Source organism: Sebastes umbrosus, chromosome 24 (genome assembly GCF_015220745.1).
Source record: "Sebastes umbrosus isolate fSebUmb1 chromosome 24, fSebUmb1.pri, whole genome shotgun sequence".
Taxonomy (NCBI): Eukaryota; Metazoa; Chordata; class Actinopteri; order Perciformes; family Sebastidae; genus Sebastes; species Sebastes umbrosus.
Genome location: NC_051292.1, coordinates 8,630,624 through 8,647,417, shown reverse-complemented (window position 1 = coordinate 8,647,417; position 16,794 = coordinate 8,630,624). Strand labels below are relative to the sequence as shown.

At 45.3% G+C, this 16,794-nt stretch overlaps 1 protein-coding gene and 1 long non-coding RNA gene across 3 annotated transcripts in view; both read right to left on the bottom strand.

Moving 5' to 3' along the window:
- Positions 1 to 348: 348 nt before the first annotated feature.
- On the bottom strand, positions 349 to 3,477 carry LOC119484015. The gene is made up of 3 exons (XR_005205890.1): positions 3,208 to 3,477; positions 1,636 to 1,781; positions 349 to 1,091 (listed from the first exon to the last, which is right to left on the bottom strand). It is a non-coding gene; the product is annotated as an uncharacterized LOC119484015 (long non-coding RNA).
- Positions 3,478 to 5,345: 1,868 nt separating this feature from the next.
- The window catches only part of LOC119483639 (histone demethylase UTY-like), a 31,111-nt gene continuing 19,662 nt past the window's right edge, over positions 5,346 to 16,794 (bottom strand). For both annotated transcript variants that reach the window (XM_037761942.1, XM_037761943.1), the window contains 17 exons: positions 14,583 to 14,717; positions 14,395 to 14,466; positions 14,208 to 14,315; positions 12,883 to 13,269; positions 11,907 to 12,778; positions 10,819 to 10,948; positions 10,329 to 10,434; positions 10,036 to 10,241; positions 9,870 to 9,931; positions 9,631 to 9,705; positions 9,382 to 9,530; positions 9,177 to 9,291; positions 8,901 to 9,088; positions 7,750 to 7,891; positions 7,544 to 7,670; positions 6,731 to 6,901; positions 5,346 to 6,558 (listed from right to left, as the gene is read on the bottom strand). In XM_037761942.1, the coding sequence (XP_037617870.1) occupies positions 6,529 to 6,558; positions 6,731 to 6,901; positions 7,544 to 7,670; positions 7,750 to 7,891; positions 8,901 to 9,088; positions 9,177 to 9,291; positions 9,382 to 9,530; positions 9,631 to 9,705; positions 9,870 to 9,931; positions 10,036 to 10,241; positions 10,329 to 10,434; positions 10,819 to 10,948; positions 11,907 to 12,778; positions 12,883 to 13,269; positions 14,208 to 14,315; positions 14,395 to 14,466; positions 14,583 to 14,717 (3,075 nt within the window). In that variant the 3' untranslated portion in view covers positions 5,346 to 6,528. The remainder of the gene's footprint in view (positions 6,559 to 6,730; positions 6,902 to 7,543; positions 7,671 to 7,749; positions 7,892 to 8,900; positions 9,089 to 9,176; positions 9,292 to 9,381; positions 9,531 to 9,630; positions 9,706 to 9,869; positions 9,932 to 10,035; positions 10,242 to 10,328; positions 10,435 to 10,818; positions 10,949 to 11,906; positions 12,779 to 12,882; positions 13,270 to 14,207; positions 14,316 to 14,394; positions 14,467 to 14,582; positions 14,718 to 16,794) is intronic.

The following is a 16,794-nucleotide window of genomic DNA, read 5'->3' as shown; positions in this document are numbered from 1 at the left end:
TTAACACTGAAAGGGGTCAGAAAACTAGCAGGGGTTGTAATTACAGGGGGAAGAAAAAACACTGGATTGGATTCAAGGAGTGTGTTTGTACTTTGGAGTCGAACCGGAGGGACGGAGGGACAGAAAGAGAGCGATAGCCTGAGAAAACAAAAAAGGGGAAATTATCGCAGCCTCAGGGGCCCTCGGTTCATTACTCATTAAACACACAGGAATGTTGTGTCTCCGCGCCAGGCTGAATGGACTTTAAAGGAATGCATTTAAAACTTGAAATTTAAAGGACTGAACTCCACTTGAAATTCCACTGATGTAGAAAAGAGATTTGCTAGTTGCAATTCGAGGCAAATAACTGACAATAAACACTACAAATTCAGTTTACATGACACCACCAATATGCACTAATATCAGTAATAAACTCATAAAAGCAGTTTTTCTTTAATACAATTAATATGTGACATAGATCCACTTCTAATATTAATTTGTAACATGGTTTATGGGTTTAGCCCCTCGCTACATTATCCTCAATGACCCGGGGTTTTATGAATGGGCAGCACAGGAAGCTCCGCCATTGGCCGGGAGTGACAGCCAATCAGGGAGGATCACTTGCAACAGAGGCGGGAGTGGATGAATGGACAAGTCAGACATTTTTAGAGGTCAGGGCGCCGGTGTGTGTGTGTTTGCCTCTGTAGGTGTGTGTTTATGTGTATGTGAGTGTCACACACTGACCTACTTGGTTTATTGCAGGCGTCTATACATAGCTGTGGGAAACGCAGTCAGACAATCGGCCCCCCGGTTAAAATTAGCAGTCAGGGCCACCTGTCTGTTTCTCACAAAGGCGGAAACGCCAGAGCGGGCAGGGGCAGAGATGGAGGGAACAGGAAGGAAGGAGAGGGGGGAAAAGAGGGATGAGGAGGGTGGAGGAGGGTGGAGGGGGGGGGAGGGCATTGATCACACTGCTGGTTTAACTCGTTCTCTCTCGTTCTTTTTCCCCCACTGCGACACAGGGAGACATTGTTAGGAGGTCTGGATTTGAGGAGGGGGGGTTGGTTGGTGGTCCGGGCCAAGCAGAGTTCACATACCTCTCTGCTGGATCACTGCCAGATTTCAAAGGATATAGGTGGAAGATATATAGGGAGAGTTAAAGGACTAGTCCAACTTTCATTGAACACCTTGTGTGATGAGTTTTGGTATAAGAGAGCGACAGAATATTATATACCTATATTTTCACTCTTTTTGTACATAATTGCATAACCTTTCTGCCACCTGCATCCCCTACACCCCTTCTCTCTCTCTCTTAACGTATAACACTATTGTCACTGTATCGCAAAACTCAAGTTTCCTGCCTTTGTCGTTTCAGACAGCCAACAGGAAGTCTTAATCTTCTTAACTGATGAAGACTTCCTGTTCTAAAACCGGCATCTTGTTTCCTAGAATCACAATTTTTTTTTTCAGCCCACACTATGGTTTTGTTCCTGTGTGCCTCCGCCAAAGTAAAAGAGTTTGTGGTTGGAGAGTCAAAATGTTACAGAAAGGAAGCAAAAAAAAATTTATATATATATACTGTACATATCAGCACAGCTTTATGACCACCAGAGAAGAGCATTTTCACAGTCAAACATCTCATATGGTTAATCTCACCCCAATGTCTTTCTTTTCCAGGACTCCTGTCAGACTTCAAACAGCAGATGGGACACTCCAGGAAAGGCGGTGGAAAGTCCTCCATCGTCCATCTGTGCCAGTCAAAAACCTTGGTTTCGGCGTGGGAGCAGAGGGACTGTACGGCGCTGAAAGGCAAAGAGAGAGATGAGGATGGGAAATGGCAGTTTAGCTTCTTTGCCACATGCACCTCAACCTGTAAATGCTCTTTTTAATCTGTCACTTTTATTGCTTAAGATATGATACTCTGACAATTATTAAAACATACTGTGTGCAGAAAATGAAAAGATAGAGAGTCTTCAGCCATGCTAGCAGCTCTGTTCCAACAAATACCTGATAAACAACCTCAACAGTGTAGTTTTGAACCACAGAATCCTCCGTGCTTATGTGCACATGAAACGTGTCGTTTTGATTAATTATTCTACAAAGTCTTTCGGCCGGCGTCTCCATCCTGGACAAAACGTCGTCTGAGCTCCACATTTTAATTGTAATAGCCTGAGGCTGTGGCGAGCAACATGTTGTGATAGAGACGGTTCAGGTTCAAAACTAAAGTTGAATAATATTCCCATAGTCCCAGTCAAGGGAAACTCTCTACTGGAGTCCCAGACTGTCAGTGCGTCATGAGGGGGGATAGCCCTGTGATTAAAGGGGAAGAAAGTAGTGAATGGGATAAGTCCTGATTAAGTCACAGCCTCTAATGCACCCCCCCATTGCCTTCTTATTGATCCCACTCCGTGTTAGCCATCCTGATGAAAACGCCTATGGTGTGTGCATGAACGTGCGGTACACTTAAGGGTCCCAGTTTAAGGGTTTGAAAATATGGTCACCATAGATCAGGGGTCTGCAACCTGCGGCTCCGGAGCCACATGTGGCTCTTTAGCTCCTCTCCAGTGGCTCCCTGTGGATTTATAAAAATGGAAATGAATAACTGTTCTCTGTTTACATTTTCATTTTTATTTATCATTGTTGTAGGTCTATGGTACGACGGAGTATTAGGGCCACATTGAGGGAAAAAGAAGATTTTAAGAATAAAGTCATAGGTTTACGAGAAAAAAGTGGAAATATTACGAGAAAAAAGTCGTAATATTATGAAAATAAAGTCATAATAATATAAAGTAGTCATTTTACATGTTATTTTCTTTTTTTCTCGTAAAATTATGACTTTATTCTCGTAATTTTACGACTTTTTGCTCGTTAAGATATGACTTTATTCTCTTAATATTACCACTTTTTTCTCGTAAAGTTTATGAATTTATTCTCATAATATTACTACTTTTTTTTGTAGATGTTTTTTCCCTCAATGTGGTCCTAATACTCCGTCGTACATTTGCACTTTGGCCCTCACTGCATTAGACTTACAGTACATACTATATATTTAGACTATAAGCTGTATAAACTGTGTAATAGACTGTCATTAGTTCAGAATGTATATTACATTTAGCCAGGTTTACATCACAGTTGAGTGTTTTAGCATGCTAACATTTGCTATTAAGCACTAAACATAAAGTAAAGGTGAGACTAATGGGAAAGCCATTAGGTTTAGCAGGTATTTACCAGGTTTCTCTTCTTAGTTTAGTGAGTTTGCATGCTAACACTTCAAAATTAGCACTAAACAGAGTGTGTTCCAATACACGTACTTCCAGAAGTACACTTCAATGTAGTGCACTTGGTGCACTCTGTACTCACTTGAGTAGTGCGTCACATTCGGCGGGGTAGGGTCGTCTCAAATCGAATACTCTGTGACGCACTCACCGGAAATGACGTTTGCAACATTTAACTCGCTACCCGCCAAAATATCTTCTGAAAAAAATGAAAGTAGAGTGGAAATTATGTTTCCAACGTCGTCGCCTACGCTGTGTCCTCCTGTTGGCTGAAAATGCACCGGTATCTTTACGTATTGTATTGTTGTATTCTGTTATCGCCGTCTGTTTGAATAGTGGTCGTGGCTCCGCCCCTTTCGCCACGTGGCCAAGATGACGAGTGTGGAAGGTGTCCAGCGTTCCACACTTGAGTACAACATCCGGGTACTTTGAGTGCACTGCATTCTGCCGTACTTCCCAGTGTGAACGCACTTATGCACTCAAAATAGTGAGTGTAAGTACAGAAGTACGCGGATTGGAACACACTGTTAAAGTACAGTTGAGTTTAATGGGACTGTCATTAGTTTAGCAGGTATTAGCCAGGTTTACCATCTCAGTTGAGTGTGTTAGTATACTAATATTTGCTAATTAGCATTAGACATAAAAAACTTACTTTACAGGTAGTACTGTCTGTATTTAGTATTTAACATGTTAGCAGTCCAACTGAAGCCACAAAAACAAACTCCAAAACACTCTTACTTTGGCTAGTAAGCCCTTCAAATGAAGCTACATGACAGTATGGCTGCGTTCCAAATCGCATACTTTTTCTTTTTACTTTTAGTACATACTGCAGCTGAGTAGTGTTGCATGCAGTATGCATAACATTGTGCCTTTAGTACGTACAGTGCGTTACAATACCCACACTACCCTACTATTTAGTATGCCAGAAAAAGATTAAGTATGTCCCAATACATAATATGTCAAATGTAGTATGCCAAAAATACCAGGATGTCCTACTACAACCGGTCACATTTTGCAGTATGCAAGCCAGCATGCTTTTCTGGCTATTCTGACCCACAATCCTCTGTGCAGGGGATACATGAGCAAGAGGGTCAAAGTTCAAGGTGCAATTTTATGAGGAAGTAGTATGCGTACTGCATGAAACAGTACGTACTTTGTAAGGGCAGCTGCAGTACGCACTAGAAGTAAAAAGAAAAAGTATGCGATTTGGAACGTAGCCTATGTCTAACACAAGGCATGGCAGAGCATTTATGGGTGAAGGTGCTAATGGCTGTATTGTTCTCTACTTCTGTCTGTATACATTTAAGACAGTTTCAGGTGCACTATTATAATGTTTTGAGGGTTTTTAATTGCTGTATTAGTCATATCCACACCTGCATCACATCAGCAGTGGCCAACACCGATGACACACCTGACTTCCCAGGGAACCTGCTTGTTTGTCATCTTCCCTCTGCATGAAGTCATCATTTCCTGTCTTGGCTTGGAGATGTGGGCAGCTGGGCGGCCATTTTGGCTCCAACTGGAGCCGCAGAGCCACAGGGCGGCTCAGCAGTTGCTCAGTAGTCAGTGTAGATCCTGTGGGGCTGGCAGCAGCTACATCTGGCTACTGGGTCTCTGCTGGCAGCCATGTTATTCAGGATACATGACAAAAAGTTTTTAAGTTTTCTAATGTACTTTGTGGAGTATTTTCAGATGTATTTGGAATTCCGTGTTTGCCGTGTGTAGTTCACACACTCTCCTTGTGATCTTTTCTGCCACGCCGCTTTTAAATTTCAAAGAAATGTCTTGAAAGCCCACCTACTGTGAAGAGAAAAGCCTTCAGCAGAGTTAATCCTAGACTGCATGGGTGGTTTAGAGGACAGAATGAATTTTTTTATAAATAAAAAAATGACATTTTGAGATGCTGGGTACGTTCTGGACCTGGCATTCAGTGTAGGATTCTGTGTGTGTCAGTCTACAGCTACATTGTCTGCTGGGTTTCAGGCCTCTACTCATACACATCAATGTCTTTCTATTGTTTGTATTATTACTTACTGTAAAGGATGATATATTGAAGTGTTGTGGTGTGTTTGAGGAACCAAAAAACATGGATAATTTGACAACTTTGTGTTTATTGACTCATCATAAAACATTCTTCAAACAATAAAACAATTTTAAATGTCCGTTTCTGTACAATGCTTGCTAAGCAATTTTATTTATATATAGAAAATGTAAGAGGAGTCGTGTTAAAATGACAAAACTCCTTCAAATTTAATGGCAGGTACTCTGGAAAAAAATAACAGCATTCCATCAACAAATATTTTCAAGCAATAAATATGTATTTATAAATAGTGTAAATTTACATCAAGATTAGAAACATAACGAAACAAAAAAAAAAAAAATCACAAATTAAACTTTATTCCATAAGTCTATGTGCAACCCATTCTCTTTGTGTGACTTGGCTAGTAAGTTTTTTTTTCCTAATTTTTTTCCTTTTTTTACCTAAGAAACAAACATCATAGTTTTGAAAAGAACAAGACAAAGATAAAACATAAAAGCTGTAAAAAAAAAAAAAAAAAAAAGAAAGAAAATCACCTTCACATTACAAATTTTTTTGGAGATTTTGCTGTCCAAAGAGTCTTAAAATTACTATCTACCATAGAAAAAGACCAGTTAGGCTAGTGCTCCTTAGAAGGAAAAACTGAAGAGAAATTTTGGGGGAAAATTCTATAAATCAAAGCCAACATTTCATCCTGTTACCAGAATAGAAAACGTAAAGAAGGAAGAGAGAGAAAGCTTGTCAAGTCAGTAGTCTTTTACGGGTGGTGTTGCCAGTTGTGACAGTTAACAAGTATCTACAAAACATTTTTTATCACGCATTAAGAATCCCGCTCCTCCCCCTCGTCCCAACCGTTTTTGATTAAGTCCTCCATTAAAACAGGGCTGAACCATTGTCACTAGAGGGGGCTGGGAAGGGAGAAGAGAGAAAACAAGTCCTGTTAGCGAGCTCGGTGGCGCCCCCCTCTGGAAGGGCCCAGGCCCCAGCACTTCAAAACAGGTTGCATAGACAGACACACTCGGCCGCCTCAGCCTCCAGCCGTCGCTATGGAGACCAGCCATAATGGGAGGGGGCGGTGGTGAGGGTGGGTTGTGGGGGTGGTGGGGAGACGGCCTTGGCTTTCCTGAATATCAGAAATGGTCCGCGTATGTAGATGTTTGTTCTTTTTTCTTTATCTTAATACAAGTTCCTGTAAATGGGCTCCACAGCAGAAGAAGAAAGAGGTGTCACCTAATGTCAAGATGAAGATGAATGAAGAGGAGGGGCCTGGGGAGGAAGAGGAAACATCAGAATTAGTCAAGTCATTGAATGCATCAACATGTAAATATACCATAGACAAAAAACACTGTAATGTCACATAAATATACTTGAATTTTCTCTTCAGTTTGAAAGGAAACAAGCACTTTGAGTTCCCCTTTTCCTCCCGCTGGTGACTTACTAATGTGAACTGGTCGTAGACCTGCATCAGGTCCTCCATCCTGTGCTGCTCCAGCACCACGAAGTTGTCCAGCGTGGCGCTGCCTTTGCGGGCGCAGTCCTGGCAGTGGACCACGTACTGCTTCTTGGAAAGGAGCTCGCGGCGCACAAACAGCAGGTTGAACACCTCCACCTGCAGAGCGCACAAACACACACAAGCTTCAATGTCGTTTCTATTGTATTGTAGCTTTTTGATTTGTGAATCTGAATGAAAGCTGAACAGCAGCGATGATGTCATCTAGAGAGAAAAAACCTGGAGCTGCTCCACAGGCAGTGAATAATGGACCAATTTTCTAGTACACAATGACAGCAGACATTTAATTGGATATGGACGCATTTCTACGAGACAGCCCGAAACCCCGCATTCAAATTAAATCAATCATTTGCTCAAACAAAAACCGAGCTGGCCTTTAATTTGATGTCAATGGACCAGCTGAATCACTCAAATGGCAAACTGCAGAGTTTTAGCATAAATATAAAGTTCCCTCCATATGTGCATCTGCATATTTCACAATATTGAAACATAACACTTCAGTTTTATACCCTCATACTTTTCAGATATTTAGTATAAATCGTGAACCACAAGTTATTAGATCCAGCAGCCGGAGACGCACAATCATGGGACATCTGGTTCTGATCCAATATGTACGGTACATAATGTGAGCAGTTAAGAACATGGCGAGACAATTATATTTTATACTCGAAATAAGTGTAAGAAATGTGAAATCCTGTTCAAATTCGCACATCCTGATGCCGAAATGTTCTGCTTACTGACCTCGCAGATGGTGCAGTAGTGGGCCGGCTCGTCCCTGGTTCTCGGCCTCAGCACCGTCTCCTTGCCCGCCGTCGCCAGGGCTTCCTTTACCCACTGGCACTGCTTCAACGTCCGCAACAAGCAGTACCTGCGACAAACAAAGACATTGGGTCAAAATGTGCAAACATATAAGAGAAACAAACTGCTGAGGGATTTCCGTGACTCACTTGATCATCTCGAACAGCTTGTGGTCGGACACTTTGATGTTGCGTGCCATGTTCCAGGAGAGGTGCACCATGGGAACCATGGACTTGACGCTCTGGAGCTTGTTCCACTCGTAGCGCTCCACGGCCAGCTTGTACTGGTGGGCTGAAAAAGGCAAAACATACTGTACATTACTTTACATGAACACGAGAAATCAGGAGATGCGTATATGCACGGAAAGATGTCATCGGCAAAGAAAGATACATCGAAAAATAGACTTTGGGGCGGTAGCCATTACGGGGACAGCAGGTGCACTGGATGATATGGAGGTGTATTCGTGCCGTCATACAGACACCTGAAAAATGCATCTGTTGTAGACGGAATAAAATCCAGCAGTAATCAGCTAAAAAGGTCACGAATCAGCAGAAAAGCACTTCAAATATCACAGTAAAGGTCATCATATCAGACATAATTTCTGTAAGACATGGTTGTAAATTTTGATAGGTAACTTTTCCAGTAGTACATGTTTTCAAGAGGACCTACTATGCTCATTTTCAGGTGCATACTTGTATTTCGGGTTTCTTCTAGAACATGTTTACATGCTTTAATGTTAAAAAAAACACTTTACTTTTCTCGTACCGGCAGTGCTGCAGCTCCTCTTTTCACTCTATGCCTACGTGCCTGTCTCTTTAAGAACCCCTCCTGAAAATGCCAGTCTGCTCTGATTGGTCAGCTGGGCCGCTCTTGTCGGATTGGTCGACCAAACCAAACTCTTTCGGACCCCACTCCAGCTCCGCTCTAACTAGCTTTGTTCGAGGGCGTGCCAAACCTAACCGCTGGGCAGGTTTATGCAAATGTGTTACTTGGTGACATCACCACGTTGCGGAAGAAAAGACGGACTTCAAGCGAGGCGTTCCAGGCAGTTCAGGAGCAGTGGAACTGGACTTTGTAACTTTGCGGACCTTTTACATGCACAAAAAACTACATAACACTAAAGTAAAGAGAAAAGGCACAAAAGCGTAATAGGTGGTGATTAAGAACAAACAAAGAGCAAGATTCTATGAAATTTGGGGGCAAATCATATGTAAGGATGTGTTCACAATAGTATGAAAAGCCAGACTGTCCTCTAGTACTAGTAGTACCATTAACCCATAACCCATAATCCCTGGCGTACCGGTGAGAGGCCCAACGTTCCAGGCGATGTTGTTGCACCAGCCGATGGCCTGCACCCAGTGGACGGTGCCGGTGTTGAGCCACACCAGATCGCCGGGACGCTGGATGAACCGATAGACGGGCACGTCGGCCTCGTAAAGGTCCTCCAGGTTGGGCCACCACGAGCCCATCAGGAAGTTGATGTTGTTCCTGTAGGTGTGGGAGGGAAAGAGTTGTGATGGATATAGAAATAGAGGGAAGAGAGTTTGATTCACATCTGTATAGCAGCCCGTCTTACTTTTCACAGAAGTTGCTCATCACCCCCCAGTAGGGCTCCGGTACGGCGAACCACTCGCAATCTCCTGGTCCGATGTTGATGTTGACGGCGCAGAAGTTGTTGTGTTCCTGGTGACCTGGAGGACCACGCACACAAAACCTCTTAAATGTACTTATCCACACACCAATCACCAATCATTTGTCCCAGGAAGTAAGCGTGTATTAACCTGCTATCCTGCTCCCAGGGACCTTCATGTAGAGCTGAACCGTGTTCATGCCCAGGATGGTGTGCCCCACGTGGCTGAGCAGGTTGCCGGCGGATACGACTCGCGCGAAGGCCGGCAGTTTGCTGAGCTCCTGGAGTTGCTGTTTCCACCTGGAGGAAGAGAGGCATTATAACATCAGCGCTTTGAAGTTGAAACAATCTGAGCTGCAAAGCGTCTTAAAAAGGCAGAAAAATCCAGATCCACACTCACTTCCTTTCATCCGACACATCAATGTTGGTTCCGAACTTGATGTGCTTTAAGGGTCCCCTTCTTTTGCGTGCAACACTGAAGACACACAGAGAGAATTATTGTCTGGCTTTTGACTTCAAAACCATTTTTTCAAAACATGATGCAAGCTAAACCAAACCACATATCAGAGTCTGGAGCTTTCTATTGGGGCTAAACAATCAAACTAAAGGAAACTTAACATAAAGAACAGCATTAGGTACCTCTCTGCTGACGCTGGCTCTGTGTCCGAGGGCTCCTTTAGTGCCTTCTTCTCATTCTCCTCCTGAAAACAAAGAGGAAACACATTAACCCAGCAGTATGCTATATTTTTTTGCATCCTTATAAGTTTTGTTTCAGTGGAATCCACAGATTAAAGTAGAAACCGACCCGTAGGGACTCCTGGAAGGAAGCGGCCTGATACTGGGCGTATTTGGCGATGGTTGTGTGGGCGCGGGCGCTCTCGCATCGCCACATTTTTTTGGTGCCGGCCGGGTCCCAGTTCTCGTCGGCGGGCTGAGAGAGCTGGGTCCAGACCTCCACCAGGTGCTCCGGGTTGGCCTCGACCAACGTCTTTGTGGAGAACAGACCCAAGTCTGCGGCGGAACGGACACAAATAATTAGAACACGGATGTTTTTGTGATAAAGAAAAAATGCACGCACATAGTGAACAAAGCGTTTACCCAGTTTGAGAGCTCCAGCCAGTCCTCTGATGACAGTGACGGGGTTGGAGGGGTTTGTGCAGAACTGGTGCAGTGGGGGGAAGAAAGCATCCCTCTTGTTCTCCAGCTGGTCCAAAGACAGGAAACAGGAAGTTAAAGGATACATAGTACTATCGAGTGCTACGTATTTTTATAGGCCAACCAGGAATTTAGCATCGCCCTGGGTTCCCTCGACAAAAAGCCAATGGGATCTTTCCATTGGGGTTTTGGATTATTGCAGAAAATAAGCTCTGTGGCAAACACACATTTATGATACTTATACGTTTTGTTCAGCAAGATAGTCTCCACAAATGAACACCACTTCTATGATTTTTAAAGTGTGAATGCAATCGCCAGAAGTAAAAAGCTCATTCCTGTAGCACTCAATGACGACCACAAGACTCATCGGGTAAAAATGAACAATAGTTTAAGTCATCTTAAAGTTGCTCGCAGCCCTCTGGGTAATACTCACATAGATGCTCGGCGTGGGAGGGTTGAGCTTGTCTTTGGGTAGGACTGGCGAGGGCGGAGGGGGCAGCCGGGGCGGGGGGCACTTATCGAGGAGGATACTGCTGTTGGAGAGACCGTTCCTCCCCAGGTTCCTACACACACACAATGCAGAGAATGAGAAGTAATATACCAGTAAATAATAGCTAGACTTGCCGTCCTACCTTAGATCTTAATAATGCTCCTTCTTAGCAGTCCATTTAACTGGATATATGCAGAGTGATGCCACATTTTACAAATCATATTTAAAATAGTTGGCAACCGAATGGATGAATCTATTCCACAGAATAATATCTGCATGGCAACAAGACTGCCCAGTCGACTTCGGTGTTGTTTACAGTTACATAATCATTTGCCTTTGGTTTTGCAGTTCCCCTGAAATTCCTCCGGGGGGAGACATCTTCAAAACAAACCGCACTGTTTAGCTGATCCATGTCATTACAAGGCAACAGTTAAGTACAACTTCAGGCTTATAACATCTTGGAAAACATGCAAGCAGTACAGTTCTATCTATTATAAAAAAAAAACATCCTACATTTACAGTACTCACTGAAGCAGCCACATGTTTCCACTAATCAAGACCATTTCTATTTGTACCTCGCACACGGTTTTAAACTGTCCTTACTGGAATGTATATACTCAGCCTAGATTTTATAAGATTAGACAGTATTGAAAGGGGGAGAGAGAGGGGATGACATGCAGCAAATGGGCCGCGGGTCGGATTCAAACCCCGGGCCTCTGCAGTAGGGACTCAGCCTTGGTACATAGGGTGCATGCTCTACCAGGTGAGCTACAGCGGCGCCCCTCAGCCTAGATGTTAAACCCTACTTGAACGTGCAGGATGTTACAAAAAGAGTTTGCCACATGCTGTAAATCTAGTCTCCGTTATGGCTCGACTGTGTGCTATCTTGCCTTTGTCGACACCATAACTTCCTTGCCAAGACCGCCATTCCTGCCAAGAGCGGAATTAAAAACGGGGCCGGCAGGATGCTGTCTGGATGCATCCTGCAGGACACAACACGTGACGTGAGAGGAAACTACAACGAGTCTCACCTGCAGGCCTTGAGCACGTCTGTGGAGCTGGGGTAGATGGATATTGAAGACGACGATGACGAGGAGGAGGAGCTGTGTCCGTGCGGGGGCGTAGCTTTGAGACTGGCGACAGCGGGCGGATCGGCCTTCAGCGGGCTTTGAGAGTCCTCGGAGATGCCTCCCTTGCCGTTGCCGTTCACGGCGGGCGCGGTGGATGCGGTGGATGCAGTGGCGTTGGCGGAGGGACTGTGGACGCCTGTTTGGGTGTGTTCTGAGGATTTGGGCGAGGGCGTGGCGGTGGATATGGCGGAGATGGGCGAGGAGGCGGCCGAACTGCCCTGCGCGTGGGGGGTGGAGGGCAGGGCGGCTGGGTGGATGTTGTTGATTTTCTTGTGGGACTCGGACGTGGTAGGTGCGGTCCCTTGTGACGGCCCCTCACCCTCCACGAGGCCCTTCCCCCCTGCCAGCAGGGCAGATAGTCTAGGACTGTCTGCGCTAAGGCTCAGCTTCTCGCCACCTTCCGCCACCTTGCCATCCCCAGAGTGTACATGATTGGCTAGGCCATCTGCCTGCGTTGTTTTGCCATCGGCCGATGGTCTCGGCGACGGCGCCTTGCCCTCGGAGCCCCCGTTGCCGAGGGACGCGAGGGCGGCTGCGGTGTTGCTATCTTTGGTAGCACCAGGTGCTGCTCCACCTGAGGTAGAGGAGTGGGGGAGGGAGGGAGGAGACGGGAGGTGGTTGTGAGCCTGCTGCCGTGGCGATGGGGCGTTTGTGGAATGTCCAACCTGATTGTTGGGGTGCACGGGTGCGATGGAGTTGGGGGTCTGTGGGTGAGAGAGGGTCCCCTCACTGCTGGAGCCCGGCGCGTGTGGAACACACCCCTTCTGAAGCCCCTGGAGGAGGAAGAGAGCAATGTTATACAGGGAAAGCAGGAGTGGTGACTTGTATTTGGCTGCTCTGTCACAGGCACGGCAAAAAAAAATGAATTTTGTCGAACCTGAGAGGAGTTTAGGTGCAGGGCCTGGCGCGGCGTGGCGTCCTGTGTTTGCGTGCTTGTGCAGGTGTGAGGTAGCAGTGCTGCGTCGCCGCTGCCGGCGGCCGGTTGCAGGTAAGGCACGTCTCCGTTGGGTCCTGTGGCCGTGGGCCCCGACTGATTATTACTACTGTTACTACTGTCGCCCGCCGGGAGGGGGTCTGAGTGTCCGTGTGTCCCGAGGCCCACGGGCCCGTTGGCCAGTGGCGGCTGAGGCGGGCACAGGGGCCGGTGGGGTCCCAGGTGGGGCCGGGCGGGGTGGAGGCTGGGGTTGGGGGAGGGGAGGGAGTTGGTGGTGGGGCCGTTGGGGAGAGAGGGGCGCACCTGGCCTCCTGAGGCATTCTGTCTCATCTGTGAAATGGAAAAGATGACAACCATGAAACAACACAGTTTACAATCATAGCTTAAAAAATATCTCATTTATTATGTCTATTAAAGAGAACCTATTATGCTTATTTTCAGTGCATACTGTACATGAACTGTACACCATCCGCTGACTCATCAGGAGCATGCCCTGAGGTTGTCGGGAGTGCATACAGGCACGAGGGGGCCGTACACACTACTGAGTCACATTATGAGTTGCCGTGATGAAATTCACTAAAGTTGGATCAGCCTGTGATTTTCCATTTTTTACTTTGATTTTCGGTGTGATTTTGAATCCAGCCCTCAATGGGTTGATGATTTTGGTATCCATTGACCGCCGTTACGTCATTTTGTTCTCAACAAATTATACAATGTACATCGGTAAAGATTTTCAACTTGAATAATTGATTCATCAAGATCTGATGTGTGATTTAAGTGTTCCCTTAACTCTTTTGAGCAGTGTATATAACACACTAAAGGAAAGTGAAAAGGCACAATAGGTCCTCTTTAAAACCGGGATGGAGAACCAAATGGGTGCCACCAAAAGACAATTAGTCAGTTAGAAAAACACAATTGACGCTCACATTCTTACCTGTCAATGTTTAAACTTCCCTGCTCTTACTTGTATTGTATCGTGTGCCAAACCACAACGGTCAAACGCCTACGCGTGCCACAACACATTGTGAAAAGTATTGGACTAGCATGAGTCACGTCTGCATACTACTGTAGGATCATAAATCTGTGTTTACACAATGAGTTTATTTATTCTAACAATTATAGTTTGTGTAACTACCCCGTACACGTTACTATTGATTTGCTTTTTTTTTTAGGATCAACAGGACCTGCAGTACTTTTGGAGCATGTCAACGGCAAAGTGGCGTGTGTTAATGTTTGATCTTGTGTGTGGGACGGTAGAGGTTTTTTACCTGGTGCTGGTGCTGCTGCATCATGGCGAGCTGAGCCTCCAGCTGTCCCAACATCTGAAGCTGTGGGGGCTTCAGGCTGGCCCGGTTACTCCGCAACTGTTCCAGCACCTGAAGACAAACGGCAACAAAAAGGTTCAAAGTGGAGCTCGTAGATGAAGTTAAATAGGAGATAAGGGATATTACTAACCTGTAATTTCTGCGGGGAGAGGTACCAGTTGGGAACTGGCTGCTGTGGTGGATTACTGACCCATGAATCACCCTGAAAAACCCATTATGAAATTGAAATATGCACAAGATCTAATTAAAACACAGTACAGGTAAAACTGCATGACTGTAACTCAGTCAGTTAAATGATGTCGTCACCGTGGTATTTACCTTGGAAGAAGGGCTGGAGGCTCTCCTCCTCTTGGCTGGGCAGGTCTGGTCCTCCGCTTGGCCCAGCGGGCCCACGTGAGGGGGCAGGGACTGACCCGAGCCCCCGCCCTCTGCACTGTGATTGGGCTTACAAGCCTGGAGGGGGAGGGGGGGTGGCGGGTGCGCAGGAAGAGGGAAGCAAACGTAAGGAGGAAAAAGAACGTAAATGAAAGGACATAACAAAAAAGGTCGCGGAGGACAGGAGGGGTCGGATGGAGCGAGAAGAAAGGAAAAATGGAGGGAGCGTGAATAAAAAAAAAGCAATCAAGCATGTTTATTTAGCAAAAGGGAGAAAAAAAAAAACGGCAAGAGGAGGATGTCAAAGCAAAGCAAGGGATGGAAGAAAAAGAGAGAAAAAAGGAGCAATACTGTGATTCTGTGTTGGCGCTTTAACAAACAAGCAGGACACGTAGAGCAAAAACATTCCTGTGTATCTGAAGGTGTTACTTCATAGGGCAACAACAGCCCCGGGGCAGCTCTCCTGTTTAGGCGGAAAATCATCACTAGTGCTTCGTATCCACAACTGCAGCCCTCAAAAGTCGTCATAATGACTCTTAATATAAATCACAGCAATTCCATGTATTCCTTATTGCACGTTCAGACAATATAATGCAGCTGTGGAAGGGTACAATGGCATAAATCAACCTTTAAAGGTTACGACACATTCCACACACTGACAGCCTTACCATTACCTCTGAGGGAGCCTATGAGCCAGATGTGACTGCCCGGGAATTTAGTTCAGCACAACCTCGCCGCTTTTAAACAGGAGTAGCTTGCTTTGTTTTGTTAGAGCTGACTTAAAGAGGACCTACTATGCTCATTTTCAGATGCATATTTGTATTTTGGGTTTCCACTAGAACATGTTTACATGCCTTAATGTTCAAAAAAACGCTTTATTTTTCTCATACCGGCTGTGCTGCGGCACCCTTTTTTCACCCTATCTGAAATGCTCCGTTTTAGCGTCTGTCTCTTTAAGAACCTCCTCCTGAAAAGCCCAGTCTGCTCTGATTGATCAGCTGGCCCACTCTGTTGTGATTGGTCGACTGAACAAAAACTCTTCGGACTCCGCTCCAGCTCCGCTCTAACTAGCTTTCTTTAAGGGAGTGCCAAACTAGCCGCAAAGCAGGCATAGAGAGGCTAAGTCCCGCCCCTTCCTGTCGACCACTGTGGGACTTTATTTTGGAAAAAATATTAACGATAGACAACATAATTTTCAAGTAAAAAAAAATTGTGGTTTGTTGCAAAACTGTTGAAGTATGAGACTGTGAAATACATAATTAGAAAGACTACACACCCAAAAGTTGCATAAGTGATATCTCTCGCTGACGCGACAATGCCTGTGTGTTTCGTACTGGGATGACCCTCTATCATGCAAGTGTGTTACTTGGTGACATCACAACGTTACGGAAGAAAAATCAGGCCAGGCGTTTCAGGCAGTTCAGGAGCAGTGTTTCCGTTGGGGGAGGGTAACTCCTTTTGGCGTGGACTTTGTAACTTTGCAGACCTTTTACATGCACAAAACACTATATAACACTAAAAGAAAAGGAAAAAAGCATAATAGGTCCTCTTTAAGAAAAAATGGATACACTAAGAGCTTGAATAAACGTTTTCTACACTTCTCAAGTCCTTTGAAATCTTTCTTATTCTGTGTTTCATGAGAGGGTGGAAAATACACCAGATTTCAAGCACACATTTCCAGATTCGTTTACATATGTTGCATTATAAAAAAGTGGGCAAACAAAAGTATGAAGTCACATCTGACCCATTGGAAACTCATCCAAAATGTCCCCCATTCACACTGGAATAGGTCTCACGGTGACTCTCACCAAGTCAAAAGCCGATAATAAAATCAACATATTCCAAAGTCAATAACACAACAGGGATCACACACACACACACACACACACACACACACACACACACACACACACACACACACACGCACACAAACACACACGACAGAGCTACTCGCATCTACTGCATGATGGGGCATGGATGAGTGAAGAAGTGAAACACTAGGGGGCGTTGCTGGTGGGGCTTTGTGAGCAGCTGCAGGACATCTAAGGTCAACTACTGAGAGGGGGGGAAGGAAGATGGACAGAGCCAATGGGAAGCCAGAGGAGGGGGTGGGGGGTATACTCTACTACGACAGCACGACCTCACCGATCACACT